The sequence below is a fragment of the Mesoplodon mirus genome (assembly GCF_964341445.2).
Source record: "Mesoplodon mirus genome assembly, chromosome: 16".
NCBI classification, from domain to species: domain Eukaryota; kingdom Metazoa; phylum Chordata; class Mammalia; order Artiodactyla; family Ziphiidae; genus Mesoplodon; species Mesoplodon mirus.
Window position 1 is genome coordinate 937,435 of NC_138992.1, and position 23,913 is coordinate 961,347.

The 23,913-nt window shown below is 64.6% G+C and overlaps 1 protein-coding gene across 3 annotated transcripts; it reads left to right on the plus strand.

The window, feature by feature from the left end:
- Positions 1-39: 39 nt before the first annotated feature.
- On the plus strand, positions 40-21,825 carry SCRIB (scribble planar cell polarity protein; the record flags this gene model as incomplete). 3 transcript variants are annotated; one of them, XM_082601289.1, is made up of 38 exons in its annotated part: positions 40-198; positions 1,415-1,532; positions 1,641-1,719; positions 1,810-1,899; positions 2,001-2,057; positions 2,158-2,221; positions 2,313-2,387; positions 2,456-2,600; positions 3,005-3,123; positions 3,324-3,523; positions 3,630-3,796; positions 3,871-4,001; positions 4,096-4,230; positions 5,087-5,254; positions 5,740-6,132; positions 6,871-6,933; positions 7,418-7,507; positions 7,950-8,027; positions 8,915-9,238; positions 9,330-9,410; positions 9,494-9,748; positions 10,052-10,162; positions 10,262-10,555; positions 10,659-10,838; positions 16,776-16,886; positions 16,966-17,013; positions 17,174-17,248; positions 18,377-18,439; positions 19,430-19,513; positions 19,650-19,757; positions 19,850-20,009; positions 20,094-20,238; positions 20,334-20,519; positions 20,620-20,762; positions 20,840-20,877; positions 21,002-21,076; positions 21,316-21,367; positions 21,446-21,825. In XM_082601289.1, 38 exons carry the CDS (start codon positions 40-42, stop codon positions 21,589-21,591), a joined length of 5,010 nt encoding a protein of 1,669 aa, XP_082457415.1. In that variant the 3' UTR covers positions 21,592-21,825. The 3 variants fall into 3 exon arrangements, with proteins under 3 accessions (XP_082457415.1, XP_082457416.1, XP_082457414.1); XM_082601290.1 differs by lacking the exons at positions 19,430-19,513; positions 21,002-21,076; XM_082601288.1 differs by lacking the exons at positions 17,174-17,248; positions 19,430-19,513; positions 21,002-21,076 and having other exon boundaries at positions 21,316-21,825.
- Positions 21,826-23,913: the final 2,088 nt, after the last annotated feature.

A 23,913-nucleotide genomic window follows, 5' to 3' on the forward strand; every position in this document is an offset into this window, starting at 1 on the left:
GCCCCCCGCCCGCCGCCTGAGCCCGCGCCCGCCCGCACCATGCTCAAGTGCATCCCGCTGTGGCGCTGCAACCGGCACGTGGAGTCGGTGGACAAGCGGCACTGCTCGCTACAGGCCGTGCCCGAGGAGATCTACCGTTACAGCCGCAGCCTGGAGGAGCTGCTCCTCGACGCCAACCAGCTGCGTGAGCTGCCCAAGGTGAGTGGCCGCTGGACCTGCCGCCGGCCCAGCCCTCGCACCGGGTCGGCGGGGTCGGCTTGGCTGCGACAGTCCGCTCCTCTGAGCCCTCAGCAGGCACTGGCCCGGGCGGGACGCCGCAGTCTCCAGTCGGCCCTGATGGTTCTTACTGGCCAGAGCCCCACCCCGGCCAGCCCCACCCTCCTCACCCACCGCCGGCGCTGGCACCAGGTGGCAGCGGTCATCGGGTGCCTGCCTGGGGGCGGGGATGGTCACAGCCTAGAGGAGGAGCTGCAGATTGAAAGCCGTGGGGGAAGGTGGATGGGGTTGGAGTGCATGGGGTGGAAGGTGAACCGGGCGTGACTGACGGATAGGAACTTGCTGGACTGCTCTGGAGGTGGGGAGGCCAAGCTTCTGTGCGGACTGCTCTTCTCTTCCTCCTGGGTGCTGGGGTGGGGTCGGGGGCAGCCGGCTTAAGGTGCTTGTCCTTGGCAGGTCTGTAGTTCGTCTACTTCCCACTGCCTTGCTCTTTCTGGACAACTTATTTTCCTCCTCTTAAGGCCACTTGGGAGAGGAGGTTAAAGGAAGCAGGCCACAAACGGATTTCCTTTTTCGAGACGGGGTGCAAAGTGGCCTAATGCTTGGGGGCTGCGTGCCACAAAGGGTGTGGCTCCATTCTGGGCTTGGACCAGGGCTCCTCACGGTCATCTCCAGGTCCCACCACACGTTGCCTGCAGCCCCTGCACGCATGCAGCCCCTATCTGTGGTCTTTTCCTGTTTTCTTTATACTTTTTTTTGGTAGTTGCCAAATTCTTGTCATGGGCTCAGGCTGGGGTGGCTGCTGGGGTGCAGTAGCAGAAACCACCACAGGCCTTGGAGGGCCCACTTGCTGGGTGGATGGAAGAGGTGATTCAGGGGGTGGGTGGAGCCTTGAGGGAACACAGAGAGCAGGGAACAGGGACTCATCAGGTCAGAAAAAATAAGTGATTTTCCAGCTAAGTCTTGAACGTGTAAGGTAAGTCACGTGGCAGCGTTGTACGGGGCGGGGGGGGGGATGACTCTGAGGTGACTCAAGTCAGAAGTGCGGGAAGATGCGTGTGTATCTGTTTTTGCCTTCTTGCCTTTCTCACTGCAGACTAGGGTGATGGGACAGGCCCTGGGGTTCCTGTGTGGCCTGGAGCAGGGAGGGGCTTCGGCTGCAGGGCCCATCACCCCTGACCCTACCCCCTGCCCACAGCCCTTCTTTCGGCTGCTGAACCTGCGCAAGCTGGGCCTGAGTGACAACGAGATCCAGCGGTTGCCCCCTGAGGTGGCCAACTTCATGCAGCTGGTGGAGCTGGACGTGTCTCGGAATGGTGTGGAGCCTGGGGCGGGTCCGGGGTGGAATCTGAGGGTGGCAGGAAGGGCTCTGAGCTCCTGGAGGCTGGGGGCATGTCTCCGTGGTGACCCCTCTCTCCTCACAGACATCCCTGAGATCCCCGAGAGCATCAAGTTCTGCAAAGCCCTGGAGATCGCAGACTTCAGTGGGAACCCTTTGTCCAGGTGGGTGGTGGCTGTGGCAGGGGTGGTACTGGGGCTTGGGAGGTCCTTCGGCCTCTGCCTGGGCATCTGAGGACCCCTTGCTCCACTTAGGCTCCCTGAAGGTTTCACACAGCTGCGCAGCCTGGCTCATCTGGCCCTGAATGATGTGTCCTTGCAGGCGCTGCCTGGGGACGTGGGCAAGTGAGTGCATTCTTGGGGGGTGGGGGGGCTCAGTAGAGCCCTGTTCCCGCACCTCTCCCCACCCTCCTGCCTTTCTCACGCCCTGCCCTGATCTTTTTCAGTCTCGCCAACCTGGTGACCTTGGAGCTCCGGGAGAATCTGCTCAAGTCCTTGCCTGCGTGAGTGGGCTTGGCCCTGCCAGCGGCCGGCCTAGGCCTCTCGGCCCCAAGGACCACGGGCCGTGTGCCCACGACAGAACTTGCTCTGTTTCCTCTGCAGGTCCTTGTCTTTCCTGGTCAAGCTGGAACAGCTGGATCTGGGAGGCAACGATCTGGAAGTGCTGGTGTGGAGAGGGCGGGGCTGTCATGGGTGGGGCGGGGCCGGGCAGGGTAAGTGAGCCTTGGCCGTCACTCTGTCCCTGTCTCTTCTTGCAGCCCGACACCCTGGGGGCCCTGCCCAACCTGCGTGAGCTGTGGCTGGACCGGAACCAGCTGTCGGCCCTGCCCCCGGTGAGTGAGGGTGTGGCTGCCCCCGCTTCACGCTTGTCCGTCCCCTGACTCTCTGCACCTCTCTCCAGGAACTCGGGAACCTGCGGCGCCTGGTGTGCCTGGATGTGTCAGAGAACCGGCTGGAGGAACTGCCTGCGGAACTCGGGGGGCTGGTGCTGCTCACCGACCTGCTGCTCTCCCAGAACTTGCTGCAGCGGCTTCCCGACGGCATTGGTTAGTGCTGGGAGGGGTGTGGCTGGTGGTGAAACCAGGTCTAGAGAGGGGTCCTGGGGCAAGGACCCTGATTTTGCTGCGTCTTGGGACACAGCCCTGAGGAAGGGGGAGACTGGCCTGAGGCCAGAGTGGGATGGCTGGTGCTGCTCCTGAGGAGCCGGGGCAGTTTGTGGTGGTGAGTGGGGATGGTGAGCTCGTGAGGGCACGATGGCAGGTCGGGGGCAGCTGGTGCGTGGGAGCTGGTGGGCGTGGTCAGGTTGGCAGCAGGATGGCAAGGGTGGGGGGGTGAGCTCTAAGTGTCCTCGAGGCGCAGGAGGCAGGGTGAGGGGCGGGCTGTTTCAGTCGCGTGGGTGACTGGGCTCCCTGCCTCGCTGAGCCCTGTCACCACGTCTTCCTAACGCCAGGTCAGCTGAAGCAGCTGTCCATCTTGAAGGTAGACCAGAATCGCCTCTGCGAGGTGACGGAGGCCATCGGGGACTGTGACAACTTGTCAGAGCTGATCCTCACGGAGAACCTGCTGACGGTGGGGCCCGGTCCCGCTGGTGGCTGGTTTCAGAGTTAGCATGGGATGCAGAGGCGGGGGACGTCTGGAGGCGTGTGGAGTGGCGGGAGACCAGCGGCTGGAGGGGTTGGGGCCCTGGAGCAGGGGCAGAGACCGCCCTCCGAGAGCGCTCATCTCCCGGGGGCTTCTGCTGATCTCTGATCCTCCCTCCTCCCGGCCAGGCCCTGCCCCGCTCCTTGGGGAAGCTGAGCAAGCTGACCAACCTCAACGTGGACCGGAACCGCCTGGAGGCGCTGCCATCTGAGATTGGGGGCTGCATGGCACTCAGCGTCCTCTCTTTGAGGGACAACCGCCTGGCTGTCCTGCCACCGGAGCTCGCCCACACGGCCGAGCTGCATGTGCTGGATGTGGCCGGGAACCGGTGAGTAGCCCCCATGCCCGCCTGGCCTGGCTTCCACTGAGCTGACCATGCCCACTGTGCCCCCCCACCTCCCCCACCCTGAGCTAACCGTGCCCCCGGCCCCCAGTCTGCAGAGTCTGCCGTTCGCACTCACGCACCTCAACCTGAAGGCCCTGTGGCTGGCAGAGAACCAGGCTCAGCCCATGCTTCGGTTCCAGACTGAGGACGACGCCCAGACCGGCGAGAAGGTGCTCACCTGCTACCTGCTGCCCCAGCAGCCCCCTCCCAGCCTCGGTAGGTTGCTGGGGGGCAGGACGGGGCGTGGCCTCGGGCGGGGAGGGGCTTCCCCTTGATGCGCGCTTCCACAGAGGACCCAGGGCCGCGGAGCAGCCCTTCCGAGAGCTGGGGTGACGCCCCGCTCGCCCGCGTCAGCGTCATCCAGTTCCTGGAGGCCCCCGCGGGCGACGAGGACGCAGAGGAAGCCGCTGCCGAGAAACGGGTATGGGGGGGGTGGGGTCCCCGGGGGGCTCCCTCCTCCCCACCCCCGCCTGACCCCGGCCCCGCCCCGCCCCTCACCCCTGTGCCCACTGCAGGGCCTTCAGCGTCGGGCTACGCCTCACCCCAGCGAGCTCAAGGTGATGAAGAAGGGTGTGGAGCGTCGAAGCGAAGCCGCCTCCTGCAGGCCCGACTCTGCACAGCACTCACCCTCACCCCCGCCCTCGGAGGAGGTGCCTGGGGGGATCCGCGGGGCGCGGGAGGGATGCCCACCTTACAGGCTCTCCTGCTCGGGAGCCCCAGGCTGGGTGCAGGGTTCCGGGGCCCTGTGTGGGCATGGGGAACCGGCCAGGAGAGGTGCCAGGTTGCAGTGGGTGGGGGCTCAGGGCCAAGCGCCCACACACTCCCGCAGAGCAGGCCGCCTCCACCGAGGGCTGCTGGGCAGACACGGGGGTCGTGTGGTGTGGACGTGCGGGCAGCTACAAGAGAGGAGCCAGAAGCAGCTGGGTCCTTGGCAGAGGAGACTGAGTAGTGGGCCCATTCCCTGTGGCGTTTTTCTTGGGCGCCCACATGGTCGGGTTTTGTGAAGGGGGCTGGGGCCAGAACCAGGCCTAACTCTACTCAACTCAGGAGCTTTGGCAGCAGGGCTAGGGAAAGCTTTAGGGCTCCTGGGGTACAGCAGGGTATCTGGTGCCTGGGGGACACGGGGCAGGGCCTGGGTCTGTGACACAGAGCCTTCCACCTGGGAAGCTGCCACAGCTTATCTGCAGAGGCGTGCTCACTTTGGGGTGCTTGTCCTTCCCCGTGCTGGTGTCATCTTGGGTACTCGAAAGACCTTTGAGGGTCCGCCACACAGAGCAGTGGCTTTGCGTGCCCATAGCTGTTTGGTGGAGTGTGGCTTCCCTGGGGGTGGGACAGTGGGCACCCCAGAGGGTTGAGCACAGATTCCACTCCCTGCAGGGAAGGGCCAGCTGGAAGGGGGGAGCCCACGAGGTGCTGTGGTCAGGCAGCAGGGAGCCCCGGGGTGGGTGGCCTGCAATGTGGGGTCCCCCGATAGGTGGCCTGACCCGCCACCTGACCCCGCCGCAGGAGAAGAGGCTGAGCACCGAGTCTGGCCTGAGTGCGGACTCGCACCCGTCTGCCGGCACAGCCTCCCCGGGTGAGCCTGCGGGCCCGCTGGCCGGGGCGGAGGGGCCGAGCCAGCAGGAATCCACGCCAACCTCTCAGGAGGAGGTCACAGAGGAGATCTACGAGGAGGTGAGACTGGCCTTGGAGACTACCCCCCGCCGCCCCCCCCCCCGCCCCTCCTCCTTCCCGAGCAGGTTGCTCTCAGGACCAGTCAAGGTGCAGGTGGGCCCCGCAGATGTGCTCTTTCCTGTGTGGAGCCCAGCAGGAGCCATGCTGCCCCAGGCAGGGGCGAGGGCCTGGGGATGAGGGCCGCCACCCCATGGCCAGGTTTGGCGTGGGCCCTGCTCTCCCACATCAGGCACCGCCTTACATCCCCCTTTTGGGTGGTTCCCAGACCCCCCAGGGACCTTTACCGCGGCCCTGATGGGAACCCCAGCATCAGGCTGCGGAGAGCACAGTGCACGGCGTGGGCAGAGCCTCCCGGCCCCCCGACCCCCGTCCTTCTCTGATCCGAGCAGCGGGGAGCCTCTCAGAGCCTCTGTCGGCTGCCACCTTCCCTGGGCCCCTGAGTGGGGGTGGGCCAGACCGACGTCCTGTCGCTCGGCCTCTCGCAGCCCACGGTGCGCTTCGCGGAGGACACGCTGCTCCTGCCCAGGGAGGATGGCGAGAGCGAGGAGGGGCAGCTGGAGGCCCCCTGGCCCGTGCCGGGTGAGAGGCAGCGGCTCATCCGCAAGGACACGCCCCACTACAAGAAGCACTTCAAGATCTCCAAGCTGCCCCAGCCCGAGGCCGTGGTGGCCCTGCTGCAGGGGACACAGCCAGATAGTGAGGGCCCAGTAGGGTCTGGGGGCTGGCACAACGGCCCCCACGTGCCCTGGGCTCCTCGAGCCGCGGAGGAGGAGGAGGAAGAGGAAGACGAGGAGGAGGAGGAAGCAGCGGCAGGAGCCGAGGAGGCGGGCGAGAAGGAGGAGAGCGAGGGGGCTGCGGCCTGTGCACCCTCTGTCAAGGTGGGTGTGACCCCACGCGCCAGCCCAGGCCAGGCCGGCCAGGCCCCTCGGCACGCGCTGGCGGGATCTCAGGTGACACTCGAGGCCCGTGTCCTGAAACCAGCTGCTGAGGGCGGTGCCTGTCCCCACCTGCCCGCCCTCCTCCCCAGGCTGGCTGCTGGCTCCACCCAGAGCTCCCTGCTGGCCTCGCAGCCCCATCCCAGGGCTCTGGCGGCCACTCTTTCTCTGCCCGGGCTCCTCTGCCTTCCCTGGCTCTCCTGAGGGCTGGCCTTCAGGCCAGCCGTGGGGCCCTCACCCGCCTCCTTGCCCTGGTCCTCAGGTGGCTCTCACGGGGCCCCTGGGGTCCGGTCTCCTCCGAGGGCTGCCCCGCTGCCACAGCGCCCCTGTGTCTGCGTCGTTAGTGATTCTGCCCTAAGCACGGCGGCATGATGCCGTGACAGCTGAGAGGGCCTTGGACAGTCACAACCGGGACAGCCAGGCCTAGGCTCAGCCTGTGGTGGGGCCCCCCTGTGACCCCGTTTGGCAGGTTGGCAGAAGCAGCCAGGCCTCCAGGCTGGAGGGGACCCCGCGCCTGGGGGCAGCGCCAGGCACAGGCACAGGCAGCAAGGGCCCGGCACTCAGGCTGTGGGAGCTTGGTGTGGTCTTTTCTCTCTTTCCTGCTCGAGGTGGGGCCGGGCAAGGCGGTGGCGGGGCTGGGCGTGGCTGACCTGCATGCCCTTGCTGGTCCTGTCCTGACAGGGGGTGTCGTTTGACCAGGCCAATAACCTGCTGATAGAGCCCGCTCGCATTGAGGAGGAAGAGGTCTGTACTCGCTTGCCGCTCTGTGCTCTGTACCCCAGGCTGCCGCCGGCCTCGCTGCCCGGGCTGCGGGCTCTGCGTCTCCATCCCCCTGCTCCTGCGCAGGCCGCCTCCTGCCACCTCAGAGCCGGGGCCTGGGGCGCCTGACGGCCCTCTGGCACAGATGGGGGGGGACAGGGCGCTGGCCTCCAGGTGAGGGTGGCCAATCTCGGGGGGGTGCTGGGCGTCCCCCACCGCCCTGCTTGCGGTACGCCAGCCCGGGCACTGTAGGGCAGCCTCGTCACCCTCAGGCGAGGGCTTTCTCCGGGTTGTACTCCCTCAACCCTGGCATTACCCTCCCTGTCCAGCTCCTCTGTGGCCCGAGCCAGCCCTGGGAGAGGTGGTCAGTGGCCAGGGGGACCTGGGCCCTCCCCGCCTCCCGCTGAGTCCACCAGCAGCCCTGCTCCCTCGGCCGTCCTTGGACACCGTATGTCTGTTCTGCTTCCAGCTGACGCTCACCATCGTGCGGCAGACTGGGGGCCTGGGCATCAGCATCGCGGGCGGCAAGGGCTCCACCCCCTACAAGGGTGACGACGAGGTGAGGAGCCGCTGCTGCCCCGCCCACTCCGTCCTGCTTGCGCCGCTTGGTGGCCCTGAGGACCCTGGGGTCCCCGTCCCCCAGAGAATGAACGAGACCTGGAGGTCGGGGCTGCCCCGCCTGCCCGCAGTCTTCTTCAGCCTCGCCTTCCTTCGCTAGTTGCCGCTGTGCTAGGCACGCGGTCAAAATTCTCTGGAAGCTTTTGACTGGCACCTTCTCGCTCTCTGACACCTGGGACCTTGCGGCGGCCCGCGCCCAGCCCCTCTGACCACCCCAGGCCCACTTGTGCTTTTCCCGCACCCTTGGGCGTCTCTGCAGCCCCGACTTGGGGGCCTCTGTGCCTCGCAAAGCTGCCAAGGGCCCCTCCCCCAGAAGGGCAGGGTGGAGGCCCCTCCGTGGCCTCTGCCTACGCTCTCGAGCTTAGTTCCTATCTATCCTCCAGGGCATATTCATCTCCCGGGTGTCTGAGGAGGGTCCTGCAGCTCAGGCTGGGGTCCGAGTAGGCGACAAACTTCTCGAGGTGAGTCGGCAGCCCCCGGCCCCTGTCTGAGTGAAGTACTGGGCCCTCGGGGCCTCACATCCTGGCTGTCGGGTGCTCGGCTGCCTTCCCTGCAGCCAGCTCTTCTCCTGAGAGCCCCAAGCACAGGACCCCTGGTGAGGCGTGCAGCTCATAAGCCAGAGCTTCAGGGGGCCCAGATGCCAGCCCCTGAGGCAGAGACCCCAGTCTGGGCGGCAGGCCTGGTGGGGTGGGGCTCTGGCTGTGCCAGGAGCAGAGATCTCAAGGAGGAATCCGCTCCTGAGGGCTGGTCTAGGAGGGGCTCAGACTTCTAACACGTTTGGGTGGCAGGTTGTTCCTGCCCTGGAGCCCCTGCCTGTGCACCTGGCCACCCAGCCCTGGCAGGTGAGCTCATCATGGGAGGCCACGTGCCGGTGCTCACCGCTGTCACGATAGGGCAGGGTCTGAGGGCAGTGTGCCCGGCCCACGGGGCAGGGGCACCAGTGGACAGAAGGCTGCAGGGCCAGGCGGGGCTGGTCCTACACCCGAATTCTATGGAGGAACTGCTGTACCCCGATGGCTGGGAGAGCCTGAGTCAGGGGCAGGGTGGAGGCAAGGGGCCAGAAGCCCAGAAACCATGGGTATGTTTGGCTGTGGGATTGCTCAGATGAGAACGTGGCAGGGGTTTCCAGATCTGGGAACCCAGGTGTGGACCAGCAGGAGGGGCCTCCACCTGCTCTTCTCGGCCTGCTGGCATCCTGGCCCTGGGCTTGCACAGGCGGTGGGCACGTAGATAGCCAGTGCCCATAAGCAGGGGCAGTGACGGCCCACCACTTTTCCCTGTGGCATGTCCCCTGCTCTGCCTGCCCACCTGTAGAGGGGCCTGCCCTGACGAGCGCTGTGGCCTGCAGGTGAACGGCGTGGCCTTGCAGGACGCCGAGCACCAGCAGGCCGTGGAGGCACTGCGTGGGGCGGGCACCACCGTGCACATGCGGCTGTGGCGGGAGCGTATGGTGGAGCCCGAGAACGCGGTCACCGTCACGCCTCTGCGGCCCGAGGACGACTACAGCCCCCGGGAGCGGTGGGGAGGCAGCCTGCGCCTGCCCCTGCTCCAGCCCGAGCCCCCCGGGCCCCTCCGCCAGCGCCACGTGGCCTGCCTTGTGCGCAGCGAGAAGGGGTTGGGCTTCAGCATCGCTGGGGGGAAAGGCTCCACACCCTACCGGGCTGGAGACCCGGTGAGGCGGGTGGGCAGGGCCAGGGAGGGGTGCTGGGAGGCGGGGCCAGGCCAGCCTGCAGTACAGAGCTCCCCTTCCCTCTCCCCTGCAGGGTATCTTCATCTCCCGCATTGCTGAGGGGGGCGCCGCCCACCGGGCGGGCACCCTGCAGGTCGGCGATCGTGTCCTCTCCGTGAGTGGGGGCAGTGGGGCTCCCCCAGTACCCAGCCGCCTCACCCGCCCCATGGGGCCCCCTGACTGGCCCCACTCTTGCAGATCAACGGGGTGGACATGACGGAGGCCAGGCATGACCACGCCGTCTCCCTGCTGACCGCTGCCTCTCCCACCATCGCCCTGCTGCTGGAACGGGAGGCCGGGGGGCCACTTGCCCCCGGTCCCCCGCCACACTCCCCCCCACCCCCTGCTGCTACCACAACCACCATGGCCACTGCCACCCCTGGGGAGCCCGGGCCGCTAAGGCTGGCCCCCAGTCTGCTGGCTGCTGCCCTGGAGGGACCGTACCCAGTGGAGGTGAGACCCCAGTCCCCACCCTTAACCACTACCCGGCCTCCTCCTCCACGTCCACACGGCTTTAGGGATGGGGTGCTAGGCGCATCGGTGGGGAAGCAAGTACTTAACGCCCTCTGCGGCTCCAGATCACCAGGGCGTCGTTCAGTGGCGGGTCTCCTCCTCCTGTGGTCTCTTGTGCACTGCAAAATGGCCTCCCTGCAGTGGAGCGCCCTGATTCCACACACTCTCTGGGCTTGGAAAGTGCCCCTTTGGTACTTTGCCAGGCCTGTTCCAGCCACCTCTTTCACCCCTCCATGTCCCCAGGAGATCTGTCTGCCGAGAGCTGGGGGCCCCTTGGGGCTCAGCATTGTCGGGGGCTCCGACCACTCCAGCCACCCATTTGGCGTCCAGGAGCCCGGCGTGTTCATCTCTAAGGTAGGGCGGACCCTGCAGGCATCTTTGTGCACAGAGGGCCCAGCCCAGGCACAGGGCGGCCAGAGCTCCAGCCTACTGCGCACCACCCTCCCCCAACAGGTGCTCCCCCGGGGCCTGGCTGCACGCAGTGGCCTGCGGGTTGGGGACCGCATCCTGGGAGTGAATGGGCAGGATGTGCGGGACGCCACCCACCAGGAAGCGGTCAGCGCCCTGCTCCGGCCCTGCCTGGAGCTGGTCCTGCTCGTGCGGAGGGACCCGCCGCCCCCAGGCATGCGGGAGCTCTGTATCCAGAAGGCCCCTGGAGAGAAGCTGGGCATCAGCATCCGTGGGGGCGCCAAGGGCCACGCAGGGAACCCCTGTGACCCCACGGACGAGGGCATCTTCATCTCCAAGGTGAGCGCCCCGCCTCGTCGGCCCCGCTCCACTGCATTCCTCGGGGCAGAAGGGGGCTCAGGCGTGGGCTGGTCCTGAGCTCTGGGGCCGGGTCTCCCCACAGGTGAGCCCCACAGGAGCGGCCGGGCGAGATGGTCGCCTGCGGGTGGGGCTGCGGCTGCTGGAGGTGAACCAGCAGAGCTTGCTGGGCTTGACGCACGGCGAAGCCGTGCAGCTGCTACGCAGCGTGGGCGACACCCTGACTGTGCTTGTCTGTGACGGCTTCGACACCAGCGCCCCCGAGGTCAGTGCCCCCGCCCGGCCGGTGCTCTGCCACGGGGACTGGGTCCTTCCCTGGAGGGGTCCCGGTGACCTGCCCCTGTGCGGGCCGGGACAGCTGACCGTTTCCGCCTCCAAGCCTGGGAAGCGCTCGGCCGTCGTGATTCAGCCCCGGGGGTGAGCAGGGCGGTGCTGGGCCCTGGTCTTGGCCACCGCTCATGGCCTGTGGAGGCTCTGGCCCGGGTTGGACGAAGCATGTGCATAGACGGCCTGGTCGTGTCTTGAAAGGAAAGGCTGAGTCACCTGCTTCCAGGTGAGCAGTACCTGTACCGTGTGGCCGCTGGGCCTGGGCAGGATGGCACAGAGCCGGGCACACGGCCTCCCTGCAGACTCACACGGGACCCCACCCTGCTGGCCCAGGGCGCCGTCCTGCTCTTCCTGGCAGCGCCTCAGCAGGGAGCTCGGCGCCCAGGATGCCCCCATCCCAGGTGGGCCTGTGGCGGAACCCAGCTGTCCTCCCTCTTAGCTCCCTGGAGAGTGTCTGGGCTCTGGAGGCCTGGTGCCTGGCCCGGTCTGTGTCCTGGACAGGCCTGGCTTCCGAGCCTCAGCGTCCCCTCTGCTCGGAGGGTCCCGCTGTCCTGGTCTTTTCCGTTTTGTTTTCTCCATGGCTGTCCCCGGGCCCCCGGCATAAACTGATGCCCGCCCGGGCCTCTGAAGGCTCGTCACCTGCAGTGGCTGCCAGCTCCACCCTGAGGGTGCCCTTGCTGGCACGACCTCTGGGATGGGGCGGTCACCTTGGTTTGGCCTGCAGTGGATCCTTGGGATGGTGACTTACTGCCCCACTTGCCCTGCGCTGCCCGGGAGGGATCACCCTCGTCCTGCGTGTTGTCTCCTGAGCGGGGAAGGGCTCTGCATTGGTGTTCTTTGCTCCAGGGCTGGAGGCTGGGCTGGAGGCCCCACTCCCTGGGTTCTGGGGCCACCCTCTGCTGGCTTCCATGCCCACATCTGTGTGTAGTCACTGGAACCCTGTCGTTTCTGGGGAGCAGTCTCTCTCAGGTTTCCAGAGAAGGCTTTGCCTTCCATTTACTTAATTAAAATGTGTATTTAAGTGTTTTAGTCCATACATTTACTTATTTTAAAGCTTTTTGTACAAAGAGGGAGAATAAATACAGCTTTATGGTAAAGGGTAGGGGCTGGTGTGTTCCAGACTTTACAGGGGGCCCTCACTGTGTTCTGCCGGTGGTTCTTTGACTTCCTGCGTCTGGCCTTCTCTCCATTGTTGCTGTATCTGTGCTGTGTTACCAGCCAGAGCGCTCAGGAGCCCATCTTTATGCTTTGGGGGGAGTTTCTGCAGGAAAGAGTCCTGGAAGAGTGGGTGCTGGGCCAGAGGCCACAGGCTTGCCCGGTCTCCCGCCCCCTCCCAGCCTCAGGCAGCACCGGCTTCTGTTTCCGAGGGATCGGGCATGCAGTGCCATCTAGTTTCCTCCTCCTTTTCCTTTTGGGAGTTTGTCTTTAGTCACTAATTCACGTAACTTGTGTAACTTGCAGTTGCTCCTTTTTGTTGTAAGTTTCAGTCTTTTATTACATAGGGCATGAGTGGTTTTGTCTTTTGCTGTTTGGGAACAGCCTCTCTGGGGTTACAGAAATGGAGACTTGTATGAATTAAGTCTTCTAAACTTCTTTATGATCTCTGGGTTTGGTTTTTGCTTAGGAAAATCTTCTCTGTTGCAAGATTGTCAAAGCACTTTTTTAGAAAACATACAGCTCTGTAATCCACCTGGAATTGCTTTTCAAGCAAATGGATCTTTTGTCCCAATGGTATGCACTAAAACGTCTGTCATTCTCCCACTGATTTGGGGAAATCTGACTTCCTTGTGGGTCAGATCCACATTCCTGTGGCCCAGGATGTGGCCCTGGGGAGCCGGACGCGCTCTTGGGCCAATGCTGCTGTCCTCAGTATAGCCACTTTAGACTGTATTTCAAGACCTAACCAGTGAAGTCACCCACTTTTTTTCTTCTTTTGAAAAGTTTAGTCTGTTTTCATGTGTTTCCTAAATGGACCTGCTAAGTTCCCTAACAAAAGTTGGTTGGGACTCAGGGATTAGCTTTGATCTCTGACTGTAAGTTTTCCCCAAGCACATTCATAGGTTGCTCTTGTTTCCTTATTAATGCTCATCGGTGACTTTCTTTCATCCCCTAGCGGAAGCCCTGCCTGCGGCCCGATTGGTGGCTGCGGGTCCCCTTTTCCTGGGAGGTCAGGCTCCTCCATCCCCCCGGGACCCAGTGGTGGCGGTGGCCAGTGGCCTTCCCTAGTGCCGACTTCCAGGCTGTAGTTTATATAGCTTTTTTTTTTTTAATTTGGAGGGCTGTTTCCATTTATAACCTGTAAGAATTATTTTCTGAAGTGGGTGTTGAGTTTTCTGAAGTCCCTTCATTGATGGTTTTTACAGCCCTGTGCCAAGTGGGGTTGAAGCTCAGCACACAGGTTTCCTCTGGCTGGCTTGGTGCTTGAAAGGAAAAGGGGTAACACCATTTGTCCCCCCACCCCCATTTCTCTTAACCTCGGCCCACCTGGCTCATCTGCATTGACCCATTTGACCCGTATAGGAATCAGAGTTTGCAGCCATTTCCCCGAACTTTGATTGGATCCTACAAACCCGCCTTTGTGTCAGCCCGCACCCTGTCCCTCCTCCCCGGCGCTCTGCACGGTGGTGGGGCGGACTGTCATTAGTACCTGCCTGTCTTGCTCTTGGGCCGCAGCCCCTCGGGGCTCCTGTACAGTCGGACAGCCCTGGTGGCCGGTTTTCGGCTGCAGGGCCTCAGGGGCCGCTGTGCACTTTCCAAGAAGCCTCCTCACTGTAGTTCTCAGCATGTTGGTGCAAGGTTGGGAATATTCTCTCTCCTCCGCCACTCCTCTTCTGTGTTTCTATCACCTTTTTTTTTTTTTTTTTTTGCGGTACGCGGGTCTCTCACTGCCACGGCCTCTCCCGCCGCGGAGCACAGTCTCCAGATGCGCAGGCCCAGCGGCCACGGCCCACGGGCCCAGCCGCTCTGCAGCATGTGGGATCCTCCCGGACCGGGGCATGAACCTGTGTCCCCTGCATCGGCAGGTGGACTCTCAACCACTGCGCCACCAGGGAAGCCCTCTGTCACCTTTTTGATCTGATTTCTGTTGCCTCTTCCTTCTCATCATACTCACCAAAGTCTTGTGTATTTGAATGGACTTTTCAAATAACCAGCTTTAGGATTTTGATCAAGACTGCCTTTCTTTTTCAGTATTTCCTTGATAACTGCTCTAAAGAAGAATGCTTCAGTTATTCCTTCTACATCTGTTGCTTTTAGTTATTCTACTGACCTTTCTGTAAGGAAGAAATTTTCTTTATCAGCTATTTTTTTAATCCTAAAATAAGACTTTATACACAAGAGGTGTGATAAATACTTTGATTCTTTCATTTGTTGATTTTTTAAATAACAAGCTGGTGCCTTGGAAACCCCCAAAGATGGCTACAGAGGTGTTTTTCTGTCTTTGTTTTTAGGGTCTGTATATTCTTGGTGTGCCGTCCTTGTTGGGCAGTGTGGCTCCCGTGTCCTTTGAGTGTGACACCCGTCGCTCGTGAGCGTCCTGCTCTCTGGTGACCAGATGTCCACGTATTTCCTGCCCCAGCCCTGGGTGTGGGGTTCAGAGCTGTCACTGGCCGGGTGCTTGTGGCCCTGAGCTGTCGTTGCTCCAGGGCCCCTGCAGCACACGAATCCTGGGAAGTGGATATTTTTGGAAGGAGAAAAACCATGAATTTGTACTGTTACTTTCAATTCATATTTAAGGTTACAGGGTTTTGGTTTTTTTGATTTTATATTTGTATTTCTTTTTCTCATCTTAAAAACTGTTTCAGTAAATTAAGTAACATTACCATAATTGTAATTTCAAAAAACAATATCAATATTATTACTAATAATGAAACCATTAATAGCATCTTTTTTTTTTTTTTTAATTTATTTGGCTACACCGGGTCTTAGTCGCAGCATGTGGGATCTTCGTTGTGGAACGCAGGCTCTTAGTTGCAGCATGTGGGATGTAGTTCCCTGACCAGGGATGGAACCTGGGCCCCCTGCATTAGGAGCATGGAGTCCCAACCACTGCGCCACCAGGGAAGCCCCAGTCACCTTCTTATTATTACGTGGCCCCAAAGCCAGAATTACGGACACGCACCTTGAGGAGTCAGTCCCGTCTCCACCCCACAGGCCATCATCTGCCTTAGTGTTGCTTTCTCCTGCCATTATTTCTTTCTGAAAGATATAAGCAAGTATATAAAGTAATCTTAAAGTTGGAGGAAAGGGGCTTCCCTGGTGGCTCAGTGGTTGAGAGTCTGCCTGCCGATGCAGGGGAGACGGGTTCGTGCCCCGGTCCGGGAGGATCCCACATGCCCCGGAGCGGCTGGGCCCATGAGCCATGGCCACTGGGCCTGTGCGTCCGGAGCCTGCGCTCTGCAGCGGGAGAGGCCACAGCAGTGAGAGGCCCACGTACCGCAAAAAAAAAAAAAAAAAAAGTTGGAGGAAAGTGTCAAGAACACTCACTCAGAGGCCCCATGTGTGTCCCACCAGCGGTCTTGGGGCTACGCCAAGGCCACGGTCCGGGGCATGCGGGTGTCTGGTTGCCACGCCTGCTCAGGTCTCCCTGACTCTGGCCTTGAACTTCGAACGAGCACAGGCCGTCATCACTGTGTGGAACATCCCTCGCTGTGGGTCTGTCCAGTGTTTCCTTAGGACGGGCTTCAGTGGATGCCCTTTTGGCAGGGTTGACACAGAGGTGACACTGTCTTCAAGGGCCTCCCACCAGGACGCATGGATGGTGGTGTCCCGTCAGGGACCCTGTCCACGGGGGCGTCTCTGGGCTGCTCCACAAAGTGACGCTTTTCCCTTGAAATTAACAAGTGCTTTGTGGGGAGCTGCTGTGAGACCGTGTAGCTATCCTGCTCTCCGTCGGGCTCCCCCGGGCAGCAGCCCCGCTGCCGTCCACGCCTCAGTCCCCGGTGTTCCTTCCACATGTACTGGGCGGCTTCCTGCCCTGAGGAGGAGTTTTCCCTTCTTCCTTAGCATAGATGTGCCAGTTTCCATTTTATTTCACAGTGATAGTTTGTCACTACTGCTGTTGATTTTGGTGCTCAAGCCATCCCCGCCTTGGCTGATGAGAGGGGCTCCTGGCTGGCCCTGGCCCTGCCCTGTTAGCGTGACCCGCCTTGGCTGATGAGAGGGGCTCCTGGCTGGCCCTGCCCTGTCAGCATGACCCCCCTCCCTTTGAGCAGCTCACTTTCTGGCACAAGATGTCTGGGGTCATTGCATACTTTCCCACCCAGGAGCACTGGTTCCTTTAGTGGAAAGTGATACTTAGAAGCCAAAACCTGGGCCCTGGGCATCCTCACGGCTGTCGGGGTGTCGTGGTCTCAGGACCTCTCAGTGGCTGGAATCACACCTGTGAATGTAGGCACGTGTGCCTCCGCGATTCTCTGTAATTCTGGAAGAGCGTGTGGTCACATCATGCCTTGATCACTCATTCCAGTCAGCACCACGGGTCAGCTCCTCCGTATTCAACAGACTTCTCTGATGTGAGAACCAGCGTTGTCCCCCTTGCCACTTGGACTTCCGCCTCAGTCCCGCTCTGTGCCGTCAGGCACGTTGCTGCATCACCCCCCACCCCCGCCACCTTGTTGTCAGTTCTTTGCTCCCCGGGGTGACTCTTACGTGGCCAGCCTTCTCTGCCCCATGGCCCAGCGTCACTGCCTGGGAATCCTGCCCTGCATCAGAACATCCTCTGGTGCACGCAGTGTACAGACGTGACCTGTGGGTGCCCCGAGTCACAGAAAGGATGATGGCATGGTGTCCTGAGTAGGCGGCGGCGCTGCTCACACAGTCCGCCCCCAGAGGCCACCTCAGGTTTGTGTGGTCACTCAGCCCGCCCCTCCCGCAGGTGTCCCCAGGCATCATCGCCAACCCCTTTGCAGCGGGCATTGGCCGCCGGAACAGCCTGGAAAGCATCTCCTCCATCGACCGGGAGCTGAGCCCCGAGGGCCCCGGCAAGGTCAGAACCGCCGGCAGCCAGCAGCCCCAGGGCTCGGGAGCCTAAGGCCGTCAGTCCTGACCACTGTCTCTGCTCACAGGAGAAGGAGCTGCCTGGACAGACCCCACAGTGGGGGCCGGAGGCCATGGTGAGTGTCCGGGTTGTCCCTGCCCTGCACGGTGGGCTTCTCCGCACACAGGCCCATGGCTCCGAGCTCTGGCTGCCCACCCCGCCCCCCTCGCAGCTGCCCGCCCCACACTCGGCGGCAGGTGCAGCCCCTGGTAGCCCTGTGTCCATCTGCTCCCCAGGGTCGGAGCCTGGAGAGCCTGACGCTGGACTGCCGTGCCCTGGCCGCCACACCCAGTGCCGGCAGTGTGCAGAGGGTCAGTCCCTGGTTGTCACACCCCAGTCCTGGCCTCTGTCTGCTTACCTGTCCGCCAGTCCTGCCCCTGTCTTAACCTCCTTCCCTCCGCCTGAGACCCTTGCAGGGCAGGGCTGTCAGGCGGCTGCCCCCAGGGGAAGGGCTGAGGCCTGCGGAGGGCCCTCACGTGGCACAGGGGCTGGAGGAGGGGACTGGCCAGGGCGCCCTCCCAGCCTGGCACGTGTCTCGTCCTCCTGAATCCGTGAACCAAGCCGTGAAGCAGATGCTTCTGATGCTTCTGGCCCCTCCTTAGAGCCCAGGACGTGAGGTGCGGCGCGGCAGGGCCAGCTTCTGAGAAGGCCCTTGGCCTCCGCCCCAACCCTTCTCTTGCCCTCAGACTCACCAGGCAGGCTGGGCAGAGGGGCTGTGTGGGCCCAGAGGGCTTGGGCCAGGGCCAGAGGCAGGGGCAGCTTGAGGCCACCGGAGTGGTCAGGGTGGGATCGGGCACCAGCCACGGTGGGGAGAACAGGCTGGAGCAGCTGCGGGAGCCCCAGAGGCCATGGTTGGCGAGGCGGCCCAGCACTCCCAGCTGGGGGAGGGGACACTGGACGGCAGGCATGTGGTTCTCATTCCTCTCCCCAAAGCTAGAAATAACCCCTCCCCGAGGGTGTGCCCCACCAGCTGCTGCTGGGAGACCCCACAGGACTGACCGTGAGTGGTTGGGAGGAGGGTCCAGGAGTTGCAGTGGGGAGGCTGCGCTGGGTGAGAGGCCGAGTGGGGCCTGGGGGCTGAGGGAGCCTGCTCAGGGCCTTTGTGAAGACCCTCCCTCCCTTGGCCACAAACAGGCAAGAGCAGGAAGTCCCCAGGATGGGTGGGAGCCCAGTGTCCTCTGACCAAAAGGGGCACAGCTACAGGGTGGCTGGCAGGAGTCGGGGCCTCCCTGGCTCATGGATCTCTGAGGCTCATGGGGAGGGTGGGTGGCCCCGCTGTGGGGAAAGCCCGCCTGTCTCGGGATGTTCCCTGGGCTGGTCAGGTCAGGGAGCTGAGGACCAGCCTCTGCGACCAAAGCAAGCACCCCACCCCCCAGGTCCTCCTTGTGGGGCCCCAGCCCTGCCCAGCCCTCATCCCACCCACCACTCGGCTCTTCCAGGTACCGTCTGGGGCAAGCGGCGGGAAGATGACTGAGGCCCCCTGTTCCCCTGGCCACCAGCAGGTGAGTGCACACGGGGGTGGGGGGGGTGGCAGACTCCAGAGGGGTGCTGCCTGCAGAGCCCCCTCCTCTGGGAAGGCAGTTGCCAGGGGGTAGCGCCTCCCCCCAGCTGCCCTCCGTCACTCTTGAGGACACAACCTGTGGGCCCCTTCCTGGCAGAGCTGGGTGGCGTGGGGCTGGGGAGCTCCTGTGGCTTCCCTGGGCAGATGGGCTGTGGGTGGTCAGGGCGGCCTCACCCCCATCCGTCCTCCCGTCTGGGAGCCCCTGGGGGCCAGCTTGGCCCTGCCCCCACCCCCACCTGCTTGCAGAGGCTCCCCGGTTCTGCTGCATGGGGAGGGCCGGTCCGTGGGCACCCCCCTGTCGCCTGGGGGCCAGCTTGGCCCTGCCCCCACCCCCACCTGCTTGCAGAGGCTCCCCGGTTCTGCTGCATGGGGAGGGCCGGTCCGTGGGCACCCCCCTGTCGCCTGGGGGCCAGCTTGGCCCTGCCCCCACCCCCACCTGCTTGCAGAGGCTCCCCGGTTCTGCTGCATGGGGAGGGCCGGTCCGTGGGCACCCCCCTCTCGCCTGGGGGCCAGCTTGGCCCTGCCCCCACCCCCACCTGCTTGCAGAGGCTCCCTGGTTCTGCTGCATGGGGAGGGCCGGTCCGTGGGCACCCCCCTCTCGCCTGGGGGCCAGCTTGGCCCTGCCCCCACCCCCACCTGCTTGCAGAGGCTCCCCGGTTCTGCTGCATGGGGAGGGCCGGTCCGTGGGCACCCCCCTGTCGCCTGGGGGCAGGGTAGGGGTGGGCACTGGAAGTGCCAGCTTGGAGCCCAGCTCCCAGCCTCCGCCCCTTTCCGACACAGCAGATGGGTGAGTGTTGGCCTCACACCCTGGACACCCACCCAGCCACCCACCTTGGCTCCATCTCTCTTTTTTCCCCGTCCCCCCCGCCATCCTCACATCCCTTCCCCTGAACCGATTCCTCCTTCTGGCCCCTGCACCTGCCCTTTGCAGACAAAGCCTGGGGTGATCCAGCCAGTGGCTCAGGCCTGGCCAAGGGGCTCCCCGGCCCTCAGGGGCAGAGGTGATCCCCAATCCGTGAGTGCCCTGACCCGTGGGGGCGGGGGGGCGGGCGGGAGGGGAGGCAGTCAGCAAGCACAGCTGGTGGTGGGAGGGGTGGTGGCTGCGACCGGGACAGCTGTCACCACGCAGCTCACTGTGCCCCGTCCGCCAGCCCCCCTCCCCGCCCTCCCCTGACGAGCTGCCCGCCAACGTGAAGCAGGCGTATAGGACCTTCGCTGCTGTGCCCGGCCTGCACCCGCCCCTGGAGGCCCCTGCCCAGGTAGGTGGTGGGCGGCCCACCGGTCCCCTGCTGCGTGTTCCTGCCGGGGTGCGAGACCCGAGGGACCGGCTCTCAGGGCGTGCTCTCTCCAGCCCCCCACGCCTGGGCCCACGGCCTCTCCGGAGCAGCTGTCCTTCCGCGAGCGGCAGAAGTACTTCGAGCTGGAGGTGCGGGTGCCCCAGACCGGGGGCCCCCCTAAGCGCGTGTCGCTGGTGGGTGCCGACGACCTGCGGAAGATGCAGGAGGAGGAAGGTAAGCAGCCGACTGGGTTGGTGGGGGTCGGGGAGGGGAGCACGGGCTCGTGGCCTGACCCGCCCCGCCCCGCCCCTCCCCCAGCCCGAAAGCTGCAACAGAAGAGGACGCAGATGCTGCGCGAGGCGGCGGGGGACGCGGCGGACGCGGGGCGCCCGGAAGGCGAGGCCCCGGAGGACGAGGAGCCCGAGGAGGAGCCGCCCTGGGCCGGCCGGGGCCCCGCCGCAGGGTGAGAGGGGGGAGGGGCCGCCCCCCAGCGTCTCCCCTCCCCGCTCTCCGCCCGCGCGGCGCCCCTCCACCCGGCTCTCCTGTCGCCCGGCCCAGGCTTGGCCCCGCGTCTCCCCCGCCGCAGGGAGGCGGCGCTCCGGTGCGGACGGCCAAGGCCGAGCGGCGCCACCAGGAGCGGCTGCGCGTGCAGAGCCCGGAGCTGCCTGCGCCTGAGCGGACCCTGTCCCCGGCGGAGCGCCGCGCCCTGGAGGCCGAGAAGCGCGCACTGTGGAGGGCGGCCAGGTGAGGCCCCGCCCCGCGCGCTGCTCCCGCCCCTTCCCGCCCCTCCCCCTCCCCCGCCCTCTGACCCTGCCCAGCCCGCCCTCCGCTCCCCTGCCCGCAGGATGAAGTCTCTGGAACAGGACGCCCTCCGCGCACAGATGGTCCTCAGCAAGTCTCAGGAGGGCCGAAGCAAGCGGGGGCCTCTGGAGCGCCTGGCCGAGGCCCCCTCGCCCGCGCCCACCCCGTCACCCACCCCCTTGGAAGGTCTGTGCGTCGTGGGGAGGCGGGGGGCTCAGCCTGCGGCGCGGACCTCTCCCGACGTCCACTTCTTGTCCCTCCAGACCTCGGCCTCCAGACCGGCACCTCCCCGGGACGCTTGGTGAGGAACCAACGACTGTCACCCTTCCCTGCACTCCTCCCCTGGTGGGGGGCAGGGATCCAGACTCCCCCAGCCCTCTTTCTTCTTACGCTCTTTACGTCTCTCCTCACGCTGTCCTTTCAAGGCCTTGTCTGGGAGGAAGTTTGACTACAGGGTGTTCGCAGCCCTCCCCTCTTCCAGACCTGTCTATGACATGCAGGTACCGGGCCCTCCTGGCCCTTCTGCAAGACAGCCCGACCAGCTCCTGCCACCTTTCTGCTGTGCCTGTCACCCAGCCCTGTCCCCTCCTCTGGTACCCTCCCTGTCTCTCTGTGGCCAGTCCTGTCCACCCACCTCCCATCCTCCAGCCAGGGCTCAGCAAGGACCCACCCAGGCTCAGGTGGGTGGTTTCAGGCAGGTCTGGGGCGGAGCCCTGAGCAGCCCTTCTCCCCATCACAGTCCCCAGATTTTGCTGAGGAGCTGAGGTCCTTGGAACCATCTCCGAGCCCTGGTGAGTTGGCAGGCGCGGCCCCGGGTGCTCCCAGGGTGCCTGGGGCCCATCAGCTCACTCCCTGCCCCCGTCGGCCAGGTCTGCCAGAGGAGGATGGAGAGGTGGCCATGGTGCTTCTGGGCAGGCCTTCTCCAAGCGCCGTGGGCCCCGAGGAGGTGGCCCTGTGCAGCAGCCGCCGTGCCGTGCGGCCGGGGCGGCGGGGCCTGGGCCCGGTGCCCTCCTAGAGGGCCAGGGTACCTCCCCCGACTTGGAGTGGGGGCCCTGCCAGCTCCAACACCACCCTTGCCTCGAGTCTTTTAACCCGGCCATTAGCATTTTAAAGAGGTCCCCTCAGGAGTTCTGGCCGCTAACTGACCCCTCCCCAGCCGGGACCTCCTGGCGAGACTGTAACTAGTGATGTTTGTACAACCAAAGACTCTATTTTGTGGTTTAAGGAGAATAAAATTGACTACGTTTTACCTCTAGTCTGTGTGTCTGTCCACCCGCCGGCATACCAACGCCCACCCCTTCTGCTCCTCCAAATCGGGGGCCGGTGCGGGGACCACGAACTCCCACGTCGCCCCGACTGTGCACTGCTCCACAGCGGGAGGAACTGAACGGGCCCACCTACTCCGCCCCCAGGGGCCCGCCGGCCGGGGTCCCCCAGCTGGGGCTCCCGGCCGGCCCCCTCCCCTGCACGGCGCATGCACGGCGCACGCCCAGAGAGCCCTGATGCGGACGTGCACGTTCGCGGACCCAGCGCCCTGGGGCGCAGCGGCCACCGAACCTTGGTGACGAAGAAGAGGTGGAAGTGCCCCAGGCGCGCCTCCCGGCACTGGCTGGGGCTGGACTCGGGCCCATCGCTCTGCCGCAGCAGCGACAGGTACCTCTCCCGCTCCAGCAGCCCGCGGCCCAGCAGCTCCTGCGCCAGGCCCGGCTGCACCGCCTCCAGCTGCCGCTGCGCCGCCGGGAACAGGTCCACTTCACGCAGGTCGGACACCCGCGGCTTCCCGAACCTGCGGGGAGGGCGGGGGGGTGGGGCGGGGAGGGCCGGGGCTTCCCGCCTTCCGCCAGCCTCACCCGAGGGCCCCCAGCAGCGCCAGCCTGATCCTCTCCGGCCTCAGGTGGTCTGGGTTCACGGCGTCCACATAGTTGGTGTCCTGGTAGCGCTGGAAGGTGGCCGCCTGGCCCAAAGGGTCGATGACAAGAGGCCACCTGGGGGTGGCCGCCAGGTCACCGCCGTCCACCCGAAGCCTCGGCTCATCCTTCGCCCCTCGCCGGCCGGGACCAATGACCTGCCGTCAGCGCGAATGCGATCACCCACGTCCTTCAACAGCACGTCGTGGAGCTCGGTGACATGACACTTCAGCCCGGGCGCCTCCTCCTCCCCTATGGGGATGTAAGTGGGGGGCCAACCGGCGGGCTCGGCGCCCGATCCCCTTCCCCGGCCCCTCTGGCCCCCAGCCCGAGCCCCGCCCACCCTCCTGGGCCCGCCCCCCGCTCTCCAGCCTGGCCAGGGCCAGCGTCTCCTCCGCCTTCTGGGCCTCCTACCGGAGCCTGTCCACTTGGGCCTCCGCGTCCTTGACGGCCTGGAGGAGGGGCCCTACGCTCTGCTCAGGGCAAGGCCGGACCCCCACCCCTGCCTGCCGGGCGCAGCCGGGACCCCTAAGGAAGGGGCTGGGAGGGGGGCCGACCCGCCCCCGCCACGCGGCTGCTGGAAGGTGACACCCCGGGTTTGGGAGTCCAGGCCGAGGGGGAGTAGCCAACCTGCCGAGTGAGCTCAGCCATGCCCGCGCCGCTCCGTTAACCCTTGTTGTGCTCGTCGGTCCTCGGGTTGAGCTCGAGGTAGGCCTGCTGCCGGTTGGGGGCGGGGCCGGCTGAAGCCCTCCGGACCAGGTTGGGGGACCAGGTTGGGGGCTCGCAGGGCGCCTCTCAGCACCCAGCTCTCCTTCCTCCCACCGGCTCCTTCCGGGGGGCTGGCTGCACACCTGTTGGTGACACTTGCTGCTCCTTGGGCAGCTGTTGCACTTTGAGGTCCATGCTGGGGTGGGGGGAGGCGGGTCAGAGGAGCTCCTGGCCGCCTCCCCCCACCCCCACCCCCACCCCCCTCTTCAGCACCACTTGGCCTCCGCCTCCCTGTGCTGCTTGGTTTCCTGGCCCCGGCGCTGCCGCTGGACCTCCATGTTCTGGAGCATGGCATCTGTGAGGCTCAGGTCCCAGGACTGCAGCATGCTGACCACCGTGTCCAGCGAGGCCACCCAGCAACAGAGGACAGTGGTCAAAAGCTCAGGGTGTGTTCTGTGTTCTGCCTGACCTGGGGAGGAGATGCTGTTACACTCCCACTTCAGAAAAAAGAACACCGACTCACAGAAATGTGGCCCTCACAGCTGGCCAGGGATGAGCCCCGAAGCGTTGACCATCATGCCTCCGCGCCCCCCAAAGCCAAGCCCCTGAGGTCCTTGCAGTCCCCCTGCCAAGACCACACAGGCCTCCACCTTCCTCTCCTGCCCTCCTCCCTCCACACCCCTGCCACCGGCCCCCCGGGCTCCCTGCTTGTGTCCACTGCA